This window comes from Notechis scutatus, chromosome 2 (assembly GCF_049901735.1).
Source record: "Notechis scutatus isolate UNSWTSFEM ecotype Mainland chromosome 2, rNotScu1.2, whole genome shotgun sequence".
NCBI classification, from domain to species: Eukaryota; Metazoa; Chordata; class Lepidosauria; order Squamata; family Elapidae; genus Notechis; species Notechis scutatus.
The window spans coordinates 177,730,678-177,755,038 of NC_142010.1; the positions used below are offsets into that span (position 1 = coordinate 177,730,678).

At 38.3% G+C, this 24,361-nt stretch overlaps 1 protein-coding gene across 3 annotated transcripts in view; it reads right to left on the reverse strand.

Annotated features, from left to right (window-relative positions):
- Positions 1-5,629: 5,629 nt before the first annotated feature.
- ABCA1 (ATP binding cassette subfamily A member 1) overlaps positions 5,630-24,361 on the reverse strand; it is a 117,858-nt gene continuing 99,126 nt past the window's right edge. For all 3 annotated transcript variants that reach the window (XM_087957500.1, XM_087957501.1, XM_087957504.1), the window contains exons 34-50: positions 24,215-24,320; positions 23,902-23,976; positions 22,398-22,567; positions 21,968-22,145; positions 21,126-21,241; positions 20,894-21,038; positions 19,847-19,970; positions 19,029-19,158; positions 17,466-17,586; positions 17,003-17,065; positions 16,332-16,438; positions 15,395-15,536; positions 14,119-14,253; positions 13,345-13,448; positions 12,100-12,192; positions 8,550-8,793; positions 5,630-8,314 (exon numbers count right to left, since the gene is read on the reverse strand). In XM_087957500.1, coding sequence (XP_087813626.1) covers positions 8,174-8,314; positions 8,550-8,793; positions 12,100-12,192; positions 13,345-13,448; positions 14,119-14,253; positions 15,395-15,536; positions 16,332-16,438; positions 17,003-17,065; positions 17,466-17,586; positions 19,029-19,158; positions 19,847-19,970; positions 20,894-21,038; positions 21,126-21,241; positions 21,968-22,145; positions 22,398-22,567; positions 23,902-23,976; positions 24,215-24,320 — 2,194 coding nt within the window. In that variant the 3' untranslated portion in view covers positions 5,630-8,173. The remainder of the gene's footprint in view (positions 8,315-8,549; positions 8,794-12,099; positions 12,193-13,344; positions 13,449-14,118; positions 14,254-15,394; positions 15,537-16,331; positions 16,439-17,002; positions 17,066-17,465; positions 17,587-19,028; positions 19,159-19,846; positions 19,971-20,893; positions 21,039-21,125; positions 21,242-21,967; positions 22,146-22,397; positions 22,568-23,901; positions 23,977-24,214; positions 24,321-24,361) is intronic.

Sequence of the window (24,361 nt, forward strand, 5' to 3'; positions counted from 1 at the left end):
CTTAGAATGTATCCAGTAAAGGAACAGGAAAATTGGCATAAAGCAATGGAGAAAGAATTAAATTCATTAAAACAAATGGAAGTTTATGAAAATGTTAAATTACCTCCAGGTGAAAAGTCCATTGGTTGTAAATGGATATTTAAATTAAAAACAGGTAAAAATGGGACTGTTACCCATAAGGCTAGGTTGGTAGCTCAAGGATTTAATCAAACTGCATGTGATTATGATGAAGTATTTGCACCGAGTCTAAAAGCAACAACCTTGAGAGCAGCTTTAGTGTGGGCAGCTAAGAAGAATTATATTATAAATCACTTAGATGTAGAAACTGCCTATCTGCATGCACCATTGCAGCACACTATATACCTAAAGAAACCTGTAGGAATTAAGGATAATAAAAATAATAATGACTGTTGGAAGCTTAAAAAGAGTCTCTATGGATTAAAACAATCTGGTTACGAATGGAACCAATATATTGTTAAGGAGTTAAACAATATAGGGTTTAAAGCAGGTTTAGCTGATCCATGTGTATTTAAGAGAGAGACAAATGGAATAGTGTCATTATTGTTGTTTACAGATGATATTGCCTTAATTACAAAAACTAATAATGAAGCTACTGAAATAATATCATTATTAGGTAAGAGGATAAAATTAAAGCAATTAGGAGAGATAAAACAGTATCTAAGATTAACAATAAATAAAACCAAAAGTGGCTATAAGATATCTCAAGAGGATAAGATTTATCAATTACTAAAAACATACAAGATGGAACTTTGTAAACCGGCTAAAACTCCAATGAGTCAGGAATTTGGCCGCACTGATGCTCAAAGTCCAAAATTTGATAAGACTATTTATCAATCACTAATTGGTAGTTTATCGTACATTAGTAATTGTTCAAGGCCAGACATTGTCTATATAGCGTTAATCAATTGGCAAGATTCAACGCTGAACCCACTGAACAACACTGGCAAGCGACAAAACGTATATTAAGATATCTTAAAAGGACAATGCACTATGCATTGTATTTGGAGCCAAAAGATGATCTGATTTTAAGTGCATATGCTGATGCAAGTTTTTTTTTTTTTTTTTAACAAGTTTTATTAAAAGTTTCAACAACAAACAAATCATTACATATTAAATCTTTCCCTGTCTTTCTACAATAATTTCCCCAATATTCTCATAAAACACAAACAAACACAAACAAACATAAAAAATCTTTTAGTAAAGTACCTTGGCCCCAGTTACCTCTCTTTGCATGGGCTAAAATAATAGCGCATATCACTCTTCACAATTCTATCTTATTTAATCCATCTTAATTAAATCATTAAATTTGTATCTTTTGCCCATTCATTATCCCTCTATCTCTTCTTTTTTTTTAAAAAAACAAGTTTTATTAAAAGTTTCAACAACAAACAAATCATTACATATTAAATCTTTCCCTGTCTTTCTACAATAATTTCCCCAATATTCTCATAAAACACAAACAAACACAAACAAACATAAAAAAATCTTTTAGTAAAGTACCTTGGCCCCAGTTACCTCTCTTTGCATGGGCAGCGCATATCACTCTTCACAATTCTATCTTATTTAATCCATCTTAATTAAATCATTAAATTTGTATCTTTTGCCCATTCATTATCCCTCTATCTCTTCTTATAATAAAAAGAATTTCTCCTGAAATCACTAATCAGAGTATGATGCCTTTCTATCCTCCCCTAAGTTAGTAAAATTAACATTCAACATAACAAATACCCAATTTGGTTCTGCTTGGTACATTCTATCCACCAAAAATGTTTAAATACATTGTATCCTCCTTTCCTTCAATATTTTATTACATTTTAAAAATCAATCATTATTAAAAACTTCAACATTTTAATTTCTTATTAAATCTTAAACCATTCTAATTTACTATTTCAAATATAAATGTTACAATACCATCTTCTGTACCTTAGCAGAATCTTTCTTACAGAAGTTTATATTTCATCCTTTGTCTCTAAAAAAATCCCTCTTCTCCCATCCAATTTTAAAGCTTTGAGGCTTTTCTCCGCCTTTCCCCTTTCTTTCTTCCCCCACCAAATCTTCCTACCCCCTTCTTCTTCTAACCTCTGCCTTGCTGGGATCCCTTCTCTGTTGTGTTCCCTTTTTCTCTTGTTTGCTATCATTATATTTACTTTGCATCATATTTTTCTCTTTCTCAAATGTTTTTTAGATCTTAAGTCCTTTATTTTCCTTGCTCTCTTCCTTCCTTCTTCCTTAGATAAGTTTTGGGATTCAATGAAGATGGCGTCTTCGTCTCTTCCTTGTTGTTCTTCTTCTGTTTCCATCTGTTCCATTGTCTGTTGGTAATTGACCAGCGCCATTTCTAGAAATAGAAAAGCTTTTTCCATGCCATCTTTGCAGGCTGCTTTTGTTTGCTCATATTCATCCCTCAGGTCTTCAAAAAGGAAAGCCATTATAAATAAATCTTTTCTTTTCTTTATTCCTCTTTCTTCTTACACCAACCAAATATTCTGAGAGAAAGGTAAAACAATCCCAAAATCCACAATCCTCAATAAATCCAAGCAAGCCAAAATTCCCCCTTCCTCTTCCAGGGGTGGTATCAAACAAATAAAAAAAAGAGTCCAAATCTATATTTTAAAGCCTTATTAAAATTATATTTCTGTCCTCAAATCTTCAAGGCATCTCCTCCAACAAGATCCAAATTTATATATTTTCTTTATCCTCTCCCTTCCGGCTTAATTCCGTCGGGAGGGAGAGTAAACTTTCCTTTCAGCACCTCAAAATAGCCGCTTTTTTTTTTTCTCTTGTGGAAAAAATCATCAAAAAACCATCTTTTCCAGGAATTAAATTAGATAAATCTCAAAGCCCTGGGTCAACCAAGAAGAACTTTCACTTTCAATAACTTTCTCTTCTTCCTCCTGCGCATACTTGCCCGGCTGTCAACTTCTTTGTGGCGGCCATTACGGACCGCCGCTGCACCGTCCTGGTAACAGGGGTTCTGCCTGCCAGGGAGGGGGTCTGCAACACCCCAAACCCTTCCTCCGGATCCCCTTACCTTCAGCTACCCCTGCAGGGCAGCCTTGCTCCGCACCCGTCTGGGTCGGAGCCCCAAAACGGCTAGCGCGGCGGGATCGCGCAGCTTCGAATCCCTACCGCTGCAAGGCCGACAAACCGGAAACTCCATGCTGATGCAAGTTTTGCAACAGACATAAACACTAGGAAATCAACTTCAGGTACGGCTATACTTTTAGGAAAAGCACTGATTGGTTGGAGGTCAATTAGACAGCAACACATAAGTATGTCCACAATGGAAGCAGAATTTTCATGTCTATCTTTATTATGTACTGATTTAATTCTGTATAAACAGTTGTTATTAGATATGGGAATAACTGTTAATGATTCCATTGTAGTTTATGAGGACAATCAAGCAGCCATACGGTTGGCTACAAATATTGCTGTAAAAACGAGATCTAAGCATACAGATCTTAGATATCTGAATGTAAGACAATCTGTAAAAAATGGTTTAATAAGATTGGAATATTGCATGACTGAAGAAAATATTGCTGATCAGTTTACAAAAGCCCAAGGTTCAGTCAAACATAAAGTTGTGACAACTATGGTTTAAAGTTGTAAATAGATATATATATTATTATATTACCCAAAAGGGGAGTATGTTAGGAATAACATAGGTTACCTAACATAGTTTGGGTAAAATAATATATATAAACTATGATAGTGAGTTTAAGTGTGTCACTTTAACTGCAAAGCTTGTAATTTTGGGTGCGGCTGTAAATCGCCATAAGAGGGAGCAAGAGAACTGGATTGATTGCTGGCTTACTGGATTGCTTGCTGACGACGATGGATTGATAGTTTGTTAACTTCTTGTTCTCCGCTGTTCCTGAAAGAAGAAAGGAGGTTCGACTTCTTCATATCTCTACTGAAGAGATATATTACTGGACTGATATTTGTAAGTTTACCGACCTCTTTTTCGACACTGGACTTTGAAACTGAATAATCCCCGGACGGACTGAACTAGTGTGTGATATATGGACTGTTTGACTATGCTATAAATCTTACTGGAATAAACTATTTAACTAGCACATTGTATCTGTTTTACTGAGTGTAAACTACAACAACGTTTATCTCACATATTTGCCTGCCTGCCTGCCTGCCGTGCAGGTTCTGCTAGGGTGTATATCCCTAACAGAGGGCTATGCTTTAGTGCATGCAGGTATTTATTTTAGATGTTAAAGGATTGAAACTATTTCCCTTATTTGAAAGATATTGCTTGTTTAATCTTTCAGTATTGAAACTGGAATTTATTACATGTTACGCCTTCTTTTGTTATGGCTATATAAGAGGAAGTCTATGGTTCGCACAACTGAAGTTTCCTGAAGTGAAAGGGCGAGGATGGCAGAGATATATTCCAAAAAACTCAGATGGAAAACAACTAGTCAACTGGACCCAAAGAAAGCACTCGATGCTATTAAACAAGAAATTATTTTGCCAAGGGAATGTGGGGGGGACCTCCAGTAAGCCATGAACAAAAAATGTGGAAGGGAGGGAGGAGAAAAGCAGCAAATGCCAAATGAATAAATTATAGCAGTGGCCCCAACCTTTTTTGTGCCACGGCCCGGTACCGGCATCACAAAATGATCCGCGCCCGGTACTGGCATCAGCACGCATGACAAGGCAAGGCGAGCCGAGCGACCGGCCAGCCAGCCGTCCCCGCTTCTCCCCGCCACCTTCAACTCCTCCTTTGTACCTTTGTCGATGAGCTTCGCTCGGGACGGTCGCCGGCTCGCCTTGCCTTGGGTGCTGAAAGAATCCTCGTGCCTTAGTTTTGTTCAAGCCCCCTTCGATGAAACTAAGGCGCGAGGATTCCTTCAGGACCCAAATGCCTCTTTCCAACCGGAAAAGCTCACCCGGAAGCACTTTCTCGTCAAACAAGATGGCGGCGCCAGCAAACCGGCGGCCCGGTAGGAAATGTTCCACGGACCGGTATCGGTCCGTGGCCCGGTGGTGGGGACCCCTGAATTATAGCACCTGGGACTACACAGTGACTCTCCAATCCCATGGAATTTTTGGACTTTAGCAAAGAGATCTGAACCAGCTATGTATGGCCCTGGTGGCATCAGAGTCATAATTTCTGTCATCTCCAGAACCCACTTTGATCCCAGCTGGTGAAGACAAATAGCACAATTTCCCACAGTTTTCAGATGGAGCATCACCAGGTGAAAAGCTAATATATGCCCTAAAATTGACACACCACAACCAAGCCTCATAGCCACCACAACTTACAACCGTAATTCTGAACTCCGTTACGATTGTAAATCCAAGACTAGCTGTAAAACCCAATAATCTGAACCACACTCAGAAAATTTTTCATTTAGTATTATGCAGACCTCTTCAGGTTACAATGTAATTGCTTCTTCAGGAATATCTTTGTTCTTAGATTAGAATTCAGTTAATCAGTGGAATTCATTTTTTAATAAAGCATACACTGCATATTCTAATTCTGCATTAGCCAACTACTATAAATATACAATACGTTGTTATTGAGAAATATAGAACCATACCATTTTTTACCTACAATTTTTATATTAACATAAATCTCACAAACTCTTCATGATTTGTAGACCAGCAACACTTTTATTCTTTACTTGATACAAGGCAATTAACAGATGCCTATTAATAGTTCACAAAGTTATTAGCAATACAAATATATATATTTTTCCATGAAAATGTCCATTGAAAGATTTTTAACTTAAAAGATTGTTTTTGCGTATATGTGAAACTGCTCTATTGTTTTGCAAAGTTTAGAAGATATTCCAGTGCAAAAATAGATCCCACTGCAGCCAGCATAAAGTGCTTGGAATGAAGGACCAATCATATTAGAGGAGGGAGGGGACTGGGACAGAACTGGGAGGAAAAGCACAGTAATAGGGACTTACTATACGTGTTAACTTCGGTAAGAAATATATGAAACTACCTTTACAGTATCACAAATACTGCAGAAGGATAACAGCAATTTTAATCACATAACATGAAGTAAATATTCTTGCTCATCTCCTTGACCAGTGGTTTTATATCATACCACAGAGACCAATGAGGATAATTTTGGCTAACTTATCTGATACAGAGGAAAATTTGTATGCAGTGATTTACTAGTATCTTGTGTGGAACAAACCTAGCCTGGATCTCCACTCTTAGCAAGAAGCACTTCTAGAAACCATTATTTCTAATGAAACAGGTAAGTAAGGATTTCAATGCTCCCCACTGAAAGCAATGGGAATACAATGCAATTATTCCTGTACTGAAGTCCCATTGTGATTAGTAGAGCTAACTGCCAGGTCACCCTGCCTAGAATTTCAGCCTTATGTTGCAAATTTACACAGTTGTCCTTTAACTCTTAAGTTAGTTATTTTGAGTTACTGTTGTGTCAAGGGATTGTACAATTAATGTTTACCTCCGTTTGAATTGTGTTAAATTTGCAAATGTGTTTTAAAATTATACTAAAATAGAGCATTTATTTTTGTAGAAAAAAATAGCTACTTATATGGAGAGAGAGGGAGGAGGAGAGAGAGAAACTAAATCACAGTCATTGAAAGTTGGGTGCAAAAAAGGTGAGCAGGATTCAGATATCCTGCTGACTTCAAAAGGGCTTAATGCAACTAATCATTTCAGAATTTTACCTGACTTGGGACATGTCTGAAATATTAGTATATGCCAACCATGTTGGTTTGTTATCCAGTACTACAAAAAGATGTTTGTAGCCATTTTGTTTCTCCTAGTTTTTTTTATTAAAGATACTGTCTGAGCTGACAGAAAAAAAGATTCCATATAAATTTCCAAATAAACAGTTAAAAAAGTTGAAAAATGGACCATTTTTTTTTTAAAAAAAATTACATATTAGTTGCTTGTCATCCACATATCCAACTTTCAATGCCTACCTTCAGTAGGCGTAGGAGATCAGTGTATGTGTCACATAATAGCCATGGAGTAAGAGAAATGGAAGGACTATGGAAACTCAAAGACTTCAAGACCCCCAGCTGTTTTTTTTTCTGGAGGGCTTTCTCCAACTTCAACCCTGAAATTCACATCATCTCTGCTATGCAAAGTAGGAGATCACCATTGTATGATTTAAAATTATATGAAAGCAGGACAGAGGTGATGGTGTAACTGAAAAAATTTCCAATATGGATGGAAATAATGCTATATGTAATTAGATATTTGTGGTCGGCGGGAAAACAGATATTCTGATATGGGTGATAATAGAGAGTTCTTCAGAGATTGCTGAGTCTCTCCTGCAGATAGTACTTTTACAAGAAAATAGACATATCAACAATCAAGCTTAAGTAAAGAAATTTAAAAACAGCAACAGTTCCATAACAAAAGCAAAAGGAAGAAAAACAAGCAATTGGTCACCATACCATTAGGAGAGAAATTGTCTCAGATCTTTCATGGTTAATAGTTGATTCTCCTACAAGCCATTAAACATTGACTTCGAAGTAGCCGATTTGATGGTGTGCTTCATGGCTCACTACTAAGACCCCTAATGGTTGTCATACCAATCCCCTCAAGCATGTATGGGTCAACCAGGCCAATAGCTAATACTTAAATAAGGCCACAATAGTGCACTGGGTGTGACTGCTGGACACTGGTTTTGTTGATGCGTACATTGCCAGCAATGATGTAGTGCCCAAGCGGTTCCTTTCCCTGTGCGGAAGGGGCTGTGCCTACCTTAACATGGTGAATAAATAAATCACTGGCCACAAATCTCTTCTTGAACTATTGTTAACGTAATTCTTAAAACATACTAAGTAGAAACAACTTGGGAGCATAGCAGAAGACAGCATAGCAGCAAGTGGCACCATATTAGAGTTTCACAGAATTATAGTGTAAGAATAGCTAAATTAAAGTCTTTCACTAGAGAACAGTACAACAAGGCAACATCTCACAGAGGCACTGCCTCTGTAATGGAATATTGTTTCGTTTGCATTGAGTTGCATTGCATTGAATGATTACCAGTTCAACGTCCCATTTATTATTTCCATCTCCACCTCCTCGGTCTCGATCTGTTTCCACTTGGGAAGATCCCATCCATAATACAGAAAGGCCGAACATTTTCCCCTTCTGCTCAGTGCGACCACTGCGTCCTTCTGAGAAAGGTTATTCATACACAGCTTTCCTTCACCTTCTCATCTTGCAAAAAAGAAGTCAAAACGGCTACATCTACCACAGTCTGGTTTTTGTGCAATGACAAGTCTTTTGTGTGGTCATCATCACTTTGGTCCTTGGCGAAGTTTACAAATACCTGAGAGAAGAAAAATGTGGCCATCAATAATGAGATCATTGCAGGGAGATGTTGATTCCTCTTTGTCTCCTATTGTGACTGAGGTGAATATCAACCAACAGAAAGAACCAAGGTACTAATGGAAGTGTGAAAGTCAATAAACTAGAGCTCAGGATGACAATCGAGGAACGAGATCTTATTTTGAGATGCATTTATTTTTTCCCCTCCTTCCCCAAATTTCATGCTGTCAACTTACTTGGTCAAGTGTGGTCTGCGAAACGGAGTAGTCTTCTATGTGGAGTCTCTTTTTGTTCTGGGAGAGGATGCTAAATATCCTAGCCAGAGAGGATGGAGAGGATGGGAGCTGATATTGCAGCATGTTGTGATGCTTCTCCTTCAGCATGCTTCCTGGAAAAGCGAGCTTGAAGAAGTTCTCAACAGGGGCTAGGTCAGGGTTAATCCCTGCTATTCTTACAATTATTGTGTAGCCATCTCCAAACCTGAAACATAAGGAAAGCAAGGACGCTCAGCATGGTTATCCTAAGTTTAAAAAAAGGACATCACTGTTGTAATGTCTTCTGGCTTTCTCACAGATCATTTAATGATCCTGGATAAACATGCCATTGATTTCAAAGGTGCCACATAATCATAGTCCTGGTGGTTAATGAGAAAAGCTCATTGATCCAGGATAAATCAAATTTGGACAACCATTTTTTCTTTGATGAGGATCTAATATATGATTACGGCTCCATGTACTTTCAAGTATTAACTAACTATTTTGGCATGAATGCCAAACAGTCCATGCAACTTACAATTAAACATAAAAATGAAAAGTAACATAAACAACAAGGTCCTGATGTGTCTTTATTTGGACAAGCACAGGAAAATGATGTATCTGTGATTTTGAAATAATTTCACTTTTCAGAACAAGCTTATTTCATTTTCACTGATTTATAACTGATCCAGAAATGTTAAGCTTACAAGTCTTTATATCCTACGTGTTTTACAGGAAATTCTATGCCAGGAATGAGTTATTTTATAGTCATCACATTAATAAACAAAAAGGACAGCAATGCTAGTATTTGTGTATGATCAGCAAACACCTGATTAAATTTATTAGGCATGTGCTTAGATATTGTAATCTTAAATGTTCTTCTTCAATGAGAGTTAAATGATGCAATAGTAAATACCCTTTCTTAACTTTCTGACATCCTTTCAATTCCCCTTATATTACCAGGAAGATAGGTAAAATTTAATATTAAACTTGCCCTTTTTTCACATTGTCTTCCTTAAGTGTAAATGTGAGTACATTCAATCAATAACTTGGTGAATTGGAAAACTGGGCAGTTGCCTAAAAAGAATGATTTTCTGTGACCACAGGACATAGGATAAAAAATAATGGGTATAAATTTGCCTAAATTTTGCTTAAATCAGGAAAGGAATAAGGAAAAAATTTCTGATCATAAGATATGTATGTACATAAATAGAACATTTATGGTATTCAGCTTTGTTCGGGTATTTTCCCACGTGATTATAGTTGTGCTTTTAAAGTTGTAGCAACGTTTCGGCAGAATCTCATCTGCCATCATCAGGCTTCTGTATTGTGTTCGTCTTGTGAGTCAGACTTTCACAGCCATTTCAGTTTTAAATTTGGGGCTAGCCTACTGCTGTGCCAGAATGGTTTTTTCTTCATCACAGCACACACCCCAAAATCAAGTTCACCATGGAAATGGAAACAAACAAACAACTACCATTCCTAGATGTACTAATCTACAAAAAAACAGATGGCACACGAGGACACACCATATACCAGAAGAAAACACACACCAACCGCTACCTCAATGCCCAATCAATCCCACCACCACCCAGCACAGATAAACTCCGTGGCCAAAACACTAATCGCCAGAACCAAACGCCTGGCAGACAAGACACACATAAAGACTGAACTATGCACCCTGACTAAAGTACTGACAGCTAACGGCTTCCACAAAAGCAAAATCACCGGCTTGATCCACAAAAACACATTGAGACATAATGGAGACCTAGAAGATGAACAGACCTATGGAACAGCTGTCCTGCCCTACATAAGAGGTACTACAGACAAAATTAGTAAGATACTACACAGGCATCACATCAAGACTGCCTTCAAAACAGGCAGAAAAATAGCAGCCATCCTAAGAAACCCCAAAGATAAAATTGACCTGGAAAGCCAAGGCATATATGAAGTCCCCTGTGCATCATGCCCTGCCACATACATTGGACAGACCAATAGAAGAATAAGTACCCACCTAGATGAACACAAAAATGAAGTAAAAAAGCTGGAACACACTTCCTCACTAGTCCAACACATGAAAGCCACAGGTCATAGTATCGACTTCAATGGCACAAAAACCCTAGCCACTATAGAAAACCCCAGCTACAGAATTATCACAGAAGCCCTAGAGATTGAAAAAAGACCTGAAAGCATGAATAGAAGAGATGACTCCACCAGACTGTCAATTATCTGGAAGCCTGCACTCACAAACAAAAAAATCTCCACACCACAAGCCAGGCAAACACCTGGGCACAAACAGACCCCCCGATAGCTCCAGCTCAAACACACCCCAACCAGGCACCCAGATGAAACCTAGCTTCCTAATAAATGATAGCTGTCCATTTATCCAAAGCCAAGCCGCGCTAAAAGCCTCCAATACAGGTAACACAGTGTTACCAGCCAATCAAGACAAAAAAAAAAAAGCTATAAAACAGACAGAAGATATTAGAAACACCAATCAAGCAGAACACAGCAAACTCCAAGACCAATAAACACAGACCAAGACTCCCAACCAATCAGGATGAAGAAAAAACCATTCTGGCACAGCAGTAGGCTAGCCCCAAATTTAAAACAGAAACGGCTGTGAAAGTCTGACTCACAGACGAACACAATACAGAAGCCTGATGATGGCAGATGAGATTCTGCCAAAACGTTGCTACAACCTTAAAAGCACAACTATAATCACGTGGGAAAATACCCGAACAAAGCTGAATACCATACATGTAAGTACCCGTGAAAACTTAAGAAAACAAATAGAACATTCTATCTACAGTCTATCTCTCTGAAGGAAATATCCAAAGGTTTTTAAAAAGCCATTTCAGGCTTTTAAGAAGAGCTTGGACAACCCCACTCATAAATGTTTTAACTCTGTTTTTCCCCCTCTGAATATTGCAGAAGATTAGATAATGACAGTTCCTCTAAAACCTATAAATAAATCTATTGCTGACTTCAAGCAAAAAGCCTATAGAGATTCTTTTGGGAAGACCAGGTCATGGTTTTCCCAAAAGTGCTTTGTCAGAAGGCCACTGGACTTTCTTGTTTTTTCTTTGAAGGCATTTTGCTTCTCATCCAATAAGCTTCTTCAACTCTGACTGCATAGTGGGGAATGGAAGGTTTTATATTCCTTGCAGACAGCTGATCATTTGCATCCTTTTAGAGCGTCGTTGAAAGGATGTAAGTGACCAGCTCTCTGCAAGGAATATACATCCTTCCATTCCCACCATCCAGTTAGAGGTGAAGTAGCTTCTTGGATGAGAAGCATTTCCATTCCCCACTATCCTGTCAGAGCTGAAGAAGCTTCTTGGATGAGAAGAGAAACGTCTTCAAAGAAAAAACAAGAAGTCCAGTTGCCTGAAAAAGCACCTTTGGGACTTCATGCAAAGTTTTTTTTTTTTTTTTGAAGTGATTATAAAAACCTTACCATGAGTTACCCATCTTTCAAAATAGAAGTACATATATTTGCATAAAAATATGAGGTACCACGCAGTTTTACCTGTTCTTCAAGTGTTGGACACTGCCAAGGCACCTGAACCGCCCATTCACCATGATTGCCATTCTAGTGCAGAGCGCCTCACATTCTTCCATGCTGTTTGGGGAAGAAAACCAGATTCATTATACACGTTCATCATATATTATAAATATTCAGCGTTTTTTTTTAAACGGATGTATTTATTATAACAAAGGAAAAGAATAATTACATGAAAGGAAAAAGAAATGTAAAGACACACAGTGGATAACAAGTAAAAAGGGGAACTAGTTTAGAATTGTCAGAATTTAAAATTCATTATTTCATTCATTCATTAATAGAACTAAGTTCATTATGTCATCATGAAAAATAACTAGAAATGTGTACAAATTTGCCCTTGTTTTTCATTGTTCCAAACATAGATGCTATAATATCATGAAGGTAAAGGAAAAGGAAAAAGAAAACAGAAAAAACAACAATGAAAAAGGAGAAAAAACAGTAAAAATGTTATTAAAACAACAGTTTAAAATTATCTCCCATTGTACACATTTCCTAATTATATAAATCTATTTATAAACTTTGTAATCTACTGTCTTCATACTGATAGTTGTCCCTTTAACAACCATACATATTTAGTGATTTTTGGAAATCACATCTGTTTTAATTCCTCAAGAAACGGGAACCTCTGGATATGCAGAGTTTTGGAATCTTTTAAGATATTAAAATATATTGTAAGTGAGAGAACCAGCCCTTTCCCACTGCTAGCCATTCTAGCAGGGACCTGTATCATACAGATCCAAGTGTTTTCATGGAGAAAAACCTTTCCCCCCCACACACACACCCCAAGTGCTTTCCTTGGTCTCTCTCACATACACAAAGCTTAGATCTATAAGAAGCATACTGTGTATGTAATAACAAGGACCATAAGAAAGAAATTGCTGTGGAGGAGGATATGCTGCCTTCTGCTGGTCTAAGCAAGCCTCGCTACCTAAAATAAAATAAAAATTCAGAAAATGCATCTTCTGCTTTATTACTAAGTGGTTGCAGGTAAAAGAAGAAAAGATGATTAGCCTACTCTGCCCTACTTTGTTTTATGTTTGCTCAGTTAGCTGGGTCTGTTGTGCCATTAAACTTTTGTGCATTTTCCTCCTGGCAAAATTTACATCAAGAACATTCTGTTACATTTCTAACATATGTCACAATTAAAGGGAGAATAAATGGGCTCTCAGTTGAAAATCGTGCAAAGCAGTTTTTGTATGCTATATCACTTACCTGTGAGATGTAAGGACCACGGACCTTCCCTCTTTGATGATGCTCAAGGCACAGTTCCAAAGGAAGCGCCGGGATTTGGGATCCATTCCTGTAGTTGGCTCGTCCTTCAATTAACACAGAATAAATGCAGTGGTGTCAGCATTACTGCCATAGCAGAGTGCTTATTGTCAACCAGGTTTAACTACAGAAGACAAGGGCTTAATATTCAATCATACTGTACATTTCCCAGAATAAGGTGCCAAATGAAATTAGTGAAAATCCCAACTATTCGTAAATCTGAATGCAAATGGCACTTGGAATTTTTCTCATTTAAAAAAAAATATATACTCTGAAAATAGTGTGGTAGGGAGAAAGGATCAAAGAAGCTGCCTCTTTCATTTGTCAACATGCAGAAGGAGATATACTCCATAAAGCACTGCTAAATGACACCAGCTGTATGACTCATGATGAAGGACAAGAGATGCTAACCAGCCTCTGAAGAGACAATGATTCTAGAAATAGAATATTGAATATTGAAAAAATGAAATTTATCAACTATCTCAATTGCATTATGAGATATCATATCAATTTTAACAGAGCTAAATTGTTGAATTGTATTTATTATGGCATGTGTCAAGTGCCAAGATAACACTCTGATTTAATTCCACTATAAGGTTGTGGGGTGGGGTGCAATTCATAATCTGTTTCTGACAGCAAAGTAGTTTTGGTTGACACACTTCTTGGTGTCTTCATAGTTTTAATGAGATGTTTTATTTTGATCATGCCTATACTTACCAGGAAGACCACAGGAGGCCCCCCAATTAAGGCCATTGCAGTAGACAGCTTGCGCTTGTTCCCACCACTGTAGGTGCCAGCATATTTTTCAGCATATTTTACAAGGCCTAGTTTACGGACAGCCCATTCACCAACCTGCCAGATGGGAAAGCAACAAGAGAATTCAAATACGGTCTCTCCAATTTAGAACAGACAATACTTCAACTCCTGTTCATTAATCTGCTATCTATTAAGACTGGGCAGTACTTCCATTTCAACGTAAAAATGTTATGAATATGGAGGTTCCTCACATTGTATCTGCCTGCAACTCTTTAAAGCAGCTGCATCTTTTCTAAATCTCATGGCTGCTCTTTGAAGCTGCTGTGTGATCCTGGGGAAAAAAGCACCTGATTCAAAACGTTGTAGACAATACAATGTGCCTATCCCCTTGTGTTTCAAATCACCTTTCTGTCTTTGAAACCGCATAGGCTTATTATATATCCTAAGTCAACTTAGTATGGTTCATATACACAAACAGACTATATTGAAGAACATTTGGATTTTCTGAGGATTCATGAGGGGTTGTAGATGCATAAGAAAGTTAAAATTATTTTCACAAATTAGATTCAATTTCCCTTTTTTGAGAATGGAAAATACAAGAAGCAATCTAAGAAAGACCCTTCTCTTCTCTTCTCTTCTCTTCTCTTCTCTTCTCTTCTCTTCTCTTCTCTTCTCTTCTCTTCTCTTCTCTTCTCTTCTCTTCTCTTCTCTTCTCCTCTCCTCTCCTCTCCTCTCCTCTCCTCTCCTCCCTCCCCTCCCTCCTCCTTCCTTCCTTCCTTCCTTCCTTCTCTTCCTCATCTGAACAAATGACTCTGGAGGGCGCACATTAAATTAATAAAACTACAACAAAAAGCAGGACTGTGAAGCAATCAGAAATTCACCTGCAGAAAGGGAACTACAATTCCCAAAGACCAGATTGTGAAATACCCCACATTTAGGAAGGAATTTAGCTTACAAAGGCTTGGAAATGATGTGGGATGTGGTACAAATTAATTTGATAACAGCTGGATCTTTCTATCTTCTCTGTTTTTTTAATTTTCTCTTATAATTTTGTATTATTTTTTCTAAGCCACCATAAGAATATATGGTGAAACATACAAAGCATGTATGCCATGTCTCTTTTAAGAGACAGGAAGTATATGCTTGTTTTTGTACACTCTGTTTAATTACCAGGCAAAGAGAATTTGTGGTGGCAATTAAGTGGTGTGGTTCTTCTTCTGCTTGAATCATTTTTTACCTTGCAGACTTCTTTCTCGGGAACTCCCCTTAAGAGCGCAAAGAATTCCAGGTGCTCTCGTCCAGTCATCAATTCCTGAATGGCATCAAACTGAGGACAGTAGCCCATGTTCTGATGGACTTCTTCGATGTTAGACAAAATACTGTGAAGAAATGAAACCGCTTCTTAAAGACTCGCCAGTTTTTGCTCCAGCTGTCTGACAGAATTCCCAGACTTCAACATCTAAGACAGAAGTAGAGCTATGTGCTAAGTAGAGCTATGGGCTACTACTGGGCCGTGGCCTCTTGGCCACCAGGCAGCATGAATGGCCGGCCAGTGCAGTGCATGTGCACGCACACACACACACACACACACACAACACACCACTCGTGCTAGTGTTGCCAAGCGCTCACGGTCTCGTTTGCATGCACACATGCATGCATAAAAGCACCTGCCCTCCCCCGCTCTGGGCTGACAACCCAGAAAGGTTGGGGAACTCTGTGCTAAGTTATAATTGTGAATGGGTAAGTAGATAAAGCCACAGGTAGTTCTCATTTAGTGACCAGAAGAATAACTTTATTGTCATTGCATTCCACGAATACAATGAAATTTGAAAGCTACTCCAGCACAGTGCCCCAAACACCACATCACAGTCATACTACAGAGTATTTAATAATAATAATAATAATAATAATAATAATAATAATAATAATAATAATAATAATAATAATAATAATAATAATACTAGAAGAACTAAATCACAAATTGCAGTGATGGTAATGAGACAGTAATTTTGTTACCAATCCTCATATTTATGATCTTCTTATATAGCCAAGGAAAGCTGAAGTAAGAACATAAATACAGCTGCAATCTCAACAGCTGCTTTACTTTGACAACCTAGTTTCTGTTCCCAATTGCGGTTGCTAAATGAGTTCTACCTGTAAAGTTTACTTCATACCTATTTCCCTTCAGAAAAGCATCTCCTCCTGTAACATCAGTGTCTCCAGTCAACATCTTGAAAGTGGAAGATTTCCCTGCGCCATTCACGCCCAGGAGCCCAAAGCACTGTAAACGATTACAAGTTACAACATCAGCACACCATGTCCCCATCTTTCCCCACAGATCTCTTACATAGATCCCGACAGTAAATGCCGGGATCTGAGAACCATTTAATTTGTGCTGAAATGTAGAAAGAATCCAAGCATTGTGAGCGTCCTTCTACAGTGCAGTAGCCCACAGACTCAGTTTTATATCTAAATTTATCATACAAAACCCCCAAATTCATGAGGGGGCCCTTAGGCCAGCAGTGCCTATTAATATAAAACATGGTGATAATTTTAAATGGTCTTGCACAATTCTTATATGGATTACAAAAAAAACCTGCATGCTATGAAAACATAAAAATTATATAGCTTTAGGGATTTTAAAAAACCTGCACCAATTTACGTGTAGAAAATCAAAGCAAAAAATATTAAGGAATCATTACACATCACTACCATGATGTAGCCATATACTTAAGTCTTTCCATTACTACAGGATTCCATATGACTTTTTTAGTAATTGCTTTATTTATTTACCATTTAGTCCTTGAGTAATATTACAGTAAATTTACAAGCAGAAAGACTTTACCTCTCCAGGTGGGATTCCGACACAGATCCTATCCACAGCAGGTTTCTGTTTCATTCTGTACCTCTGGAAACAGTAACAGAAATTGGTTTGTAAATGACAACAATTCAGTTTTACAAATTGTACTCCTTCACCTCTCTTCTCTTTCCAGGCAAGGTTTTCCAGATTTTTATCTTCTTTTTATTAGTTATTTCCATTTGCATCAACTACAAGCTTCTTCAGGAAAACCATGCACAGATTAACATGTGAGCAATTCTGTTCAGCGAAACCCTGAAAGGGGTTTCAATTCAATTTACACATTGAATGACTTATAGTTACTCCCTCGTGGGAGAAATTCTCCTCAGCAGCAATATTGGGGTGACAATCCACAGCAGGTTTCAGAATCAAGTTTTTGGTAAGAAGTATAAATGTTCAAAGAGAAATGCCATTTTCCTACACACACAACTTTATTTGTTGTTTCCCTCACCTTGGTTAATTCTTTGATTTCTAAGATGTCACTCTGCCCACCACCACCAATAATCCTCTGCCTTTCTCTAATCACATCCTCATCCTCTTCATTCACAGTTGGAAGCTTTGCTTTGCTAGGCCTTTGGGAAACAGAGTGAAAAAGAAATATATTGCATTAAAATTTACTTTAGCACTGGAACTTCAAATTGTGCTACATAACAGATATGCTACTGGACATCATAGCATACGTGGAACATTTAGTTGACTCTCCCAATTTATGAAAGTTAAAACTCACACTTAGTTAAAGGCAAGCCCAAGGCACATCCCAGAAATTACCATTCCATCTTAACATTTTAAAATGAACTCCCAAGATGCTTTAATCATTTGCCTAAAAGTCTAGAGGTAGTAAACATCTATGCCACATTGTAAGAACAGAATGCTTCCCAATTAAGATTTGGCTGTTGACAAATCTAGGTTTGCTTCCATGAGTTATATGAAATAACTGGCAGATCGGGGTGATGAAGAATTGCAGTGGCTAATTGAAATATTTGAAATTGAAAAGCTGGATTTGATACGTTAGCATAGGAAGAGTAGAATGAGCAGAAAATAAGGACAAAATGGATGGGGTGTATGGGGAGAGACAAAAAAATGAAGGTCTTTGAAGTTCTAGGAGTATCACTGAAACCAGGTCTATGGTAACTTCTAAAATACATTTGAGTTATTGGTATAAAAAAATGAAGGTACAGTTTTTGATCTTAACACTAATTCTTCATTTCTCCTCTTCTAACCCTTTCAGGGGGAACATTTGTTGTTCTTCTGTAACAGGCATTACACATACGCCTCAGGTTACGATGACAATGGGGACAGAATTTCTGTCGCTAAGCAATAAGGTTATAAAGTGCAACATCATGTGGCTGCATTGCTTATCAACAGCAATACCAGCAGTTCCTGGGTGTCATTGTAATCCAAGGAGGGCAGAAGTCTTTGAGCAAGGAACGGATGCAACATGGGAAGAGGTGAGAGTCCTAGGCCGGCAGGCTAGAGCTGCAGGCGGATGGACGTCACGGAGCATGGGTGGGCAGAAAAGCAGCGGGAACAACTTGTGACCTTCTACACCTGCATTTGACTTGCTTGTAGGAAGCCAATAGGAAAGTTTGCAAATGACCAATCACGTGACTATAGGGATGCCGCAACTGTTGGAATTGCAACCGAGCTACGAAGAGCCCGAATCATAATCACATGACTGCGGGGACATGGAATAGCCCCAATTCCAAGGACTGGTCGTAAATTCCCCTCGATCGATAACTATGAACAGTTGCGGAAGGAGGGGCCGTAACCCAAGAATTACCTACAGTAAGATGCTCCCCTCTCGAAGTTCAGTACTATAACCTTTTTATAATTCTTTATATTTGGCTGCACGAACTGGAAATGAACCAGAGTTAAACGTCCTCCCACCAAAAATACTTGGGAAGGCACTAGATTGTCGGTGTCTGATTTAGGCCCTCAGGCCTCAGCCTAACCCTAAAATATCGATGCGCCCTTCCCACATGCTAGGAACTGATTGCTACAGAGGATTTCTTACCTGGACTTGATAAAGAACCTGTACTGGATCAACACTGTGATGAGAAAGAAGACAGCTCCTTCTATAGCCATGGCAAAAAGATTCCTCCCAACTAGGTTCCAGGAGAGTGGGGAGACAAAGCGATTCTCACCTGGTCGGAGAGAGCAGATAAACTGGTTCAGCCTTCACAAAGTTCCCCAAGAAGCCACTGCTATATATATATCTCCACCGTTTACATGGATGTTTCAAATACAATGCGCCAAAATGAAGTGATAAATTAATATTGATTGGGATGGGGAAAGCATAATTCTGTTCCTCTTTTCATGGCTAGAAAAACTTAAGACACGCATTACAAAACAGACATGGCAGGAGGAGAAGTCGGTTAGCCTATGATAGCCAAACATTAGAAAGAGCTCCGTAGTTTCAGACTAAAAAAAAGATTTCAAGCTACAGTTATTTAATATATTAAAAGGGATTAATTGGTGGAGTTGTAATCTATCATAAATGTAACCCATATATCTACCTAATCACCCCCACCTTATTTTCTCTTTTGCTGTTCCCCTCTGCCCAAATTTCATCAGTTTAGCTGGCTGAGGAATTCTGGGAGTTGAAGACCACAAATCTTAAAGTTGCCACGTTTGGAGACCTCTGGTTTAGCCACTCCAGGCATCTAATGAACTGAGCTGTAGTCCACAAAAGTCTCTGCCTTATTGATAAAACGTTAACCTAAAAGGATACTTCTGCTTTGGAGCTCAAAAAAATAGGAAGAAAAACAGAACAGAATACACTCCGAGCGAAGGCAGTGAAATCCTAAACTGTGAGCAGCATATCTTGCTTACCAAACCTTTCGAGGGCATCTGCCATTGCTTGGTTTTTCACCATGTCAATTAGGCCCCGCCCCAAGCAGAAGTGTGGAAAGATGAGGAACACGGACTTCAGGATGTCATTGATGCTGTTGAAATTCTAAAGAACAACAAAAGCCAAGCGATCAGCAGCTTGAACATTTACAAACAGAACAGATGCCAAAGGCAGCAGATCTGTTGCTCAGAAAGCACTGAAATAATTAAACAACCATTAAGACTTAAACAATGTAAACTAGTCCCTTAGCTTTGGCTTAAAATGTAAAAGGTTTAGGGCAAAAGGATAAATCTACCCCTTTCCTTTGGTTTTTTTCCTCTTTAAATCAATCAGTCATCTGGATAAAAAGGAACAAAGGGGTGTTTTTCTTTGCTTTTCAAAATTAAAAAAGGATAGCCTGGCTTGGGACAGGATTGGCAAATCTAACTACAGAGTTAGGATCCATTTGTTTTGATTCTACTATTTCAGTGGTGAATGGACATAAGTCCAGGCTCACAGTTTAAATGTAAGCTCCGTTTCACAATTTATGCTCGCTCACTCAAAAGAGCAGATTTCAGACAGTGGTTACTGTAGGATGCTTCTACCAATAGAGAGGATAATTCAACCCTTCTCTGAAGCTCTCTAAACAACTTAAGAATTGAGAAAGACAACTACTGAGGGAGGTACCAATTTCTTCCCTCATTCTTCTGTAGGAAAAGACTTCAATTAAAGTCTTCTACTAAACTAACTGGGTAGATTTCTCCTGCTTATGAATTAGCATCCAAGCAAAGCCTGCATCTTCTAATAGCCATCTCAATTGTGCTATGTTCTACCTTTCGCCAACAGTACAAAAGTATGTATCTCCCACTGCATTCATAAATTCAGATTCTTCCCCTTTCAATTACACCTTTAGAAAAGTTTGGAAGAAGTCCTAAGTGTGGTAACACAAATATGCCTTGCTTCCCACATTCATCTGACACCGAGACACAACAGAATCAATTCTGCAGAAAAACCAAATGCCACTGTTGTTTTATTTGGTGAAAACTCACACTGCTGGTGAATAGTTCAAGGACGAAAGTGATTACGCTCGCATTGATGCCAATGAAGAGGTTTACACTAGTCAGCACCACATATGCCGTGCTAGGAATCTTGAATATAAAAGATGCTGGGTACATGAGAGGAGTTATGGACCACCTGGCAAAGAACACAGACAAGCATTGAGGTCTCTTCACCCATTACATGAGTAGTTGCCCACACCTGAATCTAAAGAGACTTCCTTACCCATAGAGCAAAAGTAGAAGTGCCAACACTGGGAGGTTGGTTGAGGATACATAGGATTTTTGCTGGAAGCAGATAAAGATGATAATGACCAAAGTTGCTGGAATGATATAGTTGCACTGTTTCAAAGAAAAGGGAAAAAAAGAGAATCAGAAGAGCTCCAGGTTAAAAGATGCAAATTAATATTACAATTAAGTTACAAAGTAGATGGCCATGGCATGGCATTTTAAGAATTAGATCTTCTCAAGTGAACTACAATGAGACAAAGGTGATATAAATGGATCATAGTATAAGAGGACTTGATGGAACCACAGAAAAGGAGAAAGGATGTCTGATATTCTTCACGATCCAAAGTGTTTGGGTTTGCATACTTGCAATTCCTTTTTCTTTCTTTTTGATTGGATCAAACCCCACGCTCCACAAAGTCTGCTTGTTATTTTTAATGCAGTTTATGTCAGCTTTCAGATTCAATGCATTCTACAGTGCTTGCTATCTCCACAACTGTTACATCAAGTCTGAATGTTCTTATACACACAGGGCTGGGACATGGTTGAAATTGTAATGAAACTGAAACTCATCAGAGTTACTTAGTCTCATTTCTAAACAATCAGTTCTGTGGCACCACCATCCTCTAGTCTATATGGTTTTTGCAACCTATCCTTAGAAATACAGCTGGCTTCTGATATGTAGAGAATGTGTATTCCTATACCACCATCTACTGTTTCAGATCAGGTTCTACATTACTCTTTGACAAGCCAGGATATGATATGGGTTCAAAGTTCTGCATGGCAACTGCATTGTTGTGGACTATGACCAAAAGGAACAGAAACTAAATATGGCCTTACCATATCCCATACAAAATTGGCCACCCAGTAAATCACTGGTTTCACACCACATATGAACTGGAGATGTTTGGCTTTGCTGACCCGCTCCTGGATTAAGAAAACCACAAAGCTGGCTGGAACAAAGGACATGGCAAAGATGACACAGATGGAGACCAAAACATCTACTGAAGTAGTCATCCTAGTAAAGAGAAAGATAGAAAGATGGAAAGGTGACCAATTGATTTTTTTGACTCATTCAGCCAGATTCTTAATGAAAATACATATTTTAAAAAGAGGATAACTATAATTGAAATCTTAGTTTATGTTATTGAAACTAGGTGAAGAGAGACTTCAGACTTAATGTTCCTTTGATCACGAGAGATCCGTTTTCATATACTCCCCTCTCTGTTCCTTTCCCTTCCACCCCTCATGCAGTCATTTCAAAACTTACAGGGCAACTTCAGAGAGCTGCTGCTTGGTGAGGTTCAGCGGGTGATTGAAGACTGTAATGCCATAGTTGCTTGCATTCTCTCCATCTTGTAGGTTGGCACGGAGAATGGCATTGTTGATCACATTGACAAAAGCGGCAACCGCATGCCAGCCTTTGTTGTTAAACCACACCTGAAAAGGAAACATCTGGTTTTAACTGGGAGAGCATTAGTCATTGGGTAGGAGATCTCAGATTTGAGGATAAAAATCATAGGCTCCCATTGGCTTCCTTTGTGCATTTCAGAAGTTTGCATGTGAGAGAGGCTACAGTTATATGAAATGGGAAGTTAGTTTTAATTAATATTTCTAATATACTAATTATTCTTTGCCTTGGGCAAGCTTTTTCTTGGTTTCTGGTATACACAGATATCTAAGTGTCTACTGATTTGAAAATATGCCATGCATGGATATTTCTGGCAGGAAATAAAATTGAGGGGATTGTTTTCAGATAGAGCTTATGATTCTAGGTTAACAGAGTGAGGAAGTTGGGCAATGCAATTCACTGTGTTTATAATTCATATGTTCTGTATATGTTGTTTCTAAATTTTGTTGGAAGACCTATCCTAAATTCAGGATTGTCTTAGATATTTATAACCACCATAGATCTGTTGGGCCTGATGAGATCAGCAGAATTATCTGTGCGTCATAGAAAATCACTTTTTATTACTTGGTATGAATCACATTTCTGGCTTGTCTTTTGCTAGTCAAGAATCATCTCCAGATTAATAACTCCTGCAGGGGCATAGAGGTAGTCCTCACTTAACAATAGTAATTGGGACCAGCAACTCCATTGCTGTGACATGATCACAAAGCACAACATCACATGACTACACTGATTTACAATGGCAGTAGCCTTAGTCCCAGTTGCCATTGTTATGCAATCGCACACAGTGGCAGGGTCCCTAAGTCACATGTTCATCATTTGTGACCTGTTTCTCCCATTCACTTCTCTTGTCAGAAGCCAGCAGTGAAGATCAAAAATGGTGATCCCAATGACACAGAATACTGCAACATTATACATTCCAAGAGCCTGAATCACATTGTAATTTCAAACAGTAGCTGAACAAGGGGCTTTTTGAAAATAAAAATTTTCATCACAAAAGTCAACCGTGTGGATATCATAATGAACTATGTTTTTAATTTTAATTCTAGACCAGAGGTGGTATTCAGCAGGTTCTGACCAGTTCTGGAGAACCAGTAGCAGAAATTTTGAGTAGTTTGGAGAACTGGCGGTAACCTTCCTCCAGGAGTCAGGAGAAAATGGAGATTTTGCAGTATCCTTCCCTCGCCACGTTCACCAAGCCATGCCACGCCCACCAAACCACACCCACAGAACTGGTAGTAAAAAAAAATATGAATCCCACCCTGTTCCAGACATTTTCCCCCCTAAATTTGGGGAAATGCTATTTGGTGGTTCAAGATGTCTAAGCAATATGGTCCTGAAATCAGCCAAGTGGAATTGATACCTTAATATTTTTACTTGTGTCTAGGCCTTTCATGAAGTTCTGGAAGCTGTTTAGAAACCGTTCAGCGGCACTCCCCTAAAAATAAAAATGAAACTTTAATCCAATTTTTTTAAAAAAATAACCCCACTGACCTCCCCACTGACTTCTTAATAATCATATCAGCGAGGATGCTATCTATGTGCTTATTTTATTTTATTTTATTTTGCTGTATCCCCAATATATGACGGATATATGGATTCGAAAAGGAGCAGAAATCCCAAGCATCCTCCTGAAACAACTTTTACTCTAACAGTGAAATTCCTTAGCTATTTACCTTGGTAATTTGCAACATTTTCTTCACATGATTGATAATATGATTGACCTCATCGTTTCGAGGAAGCACAACAGATCCACTGGCTCCCAATGAAAAGCCACCATATCTATGAACAGATGAAAGAAGCAGTTGTTAGAAGGCTATTTT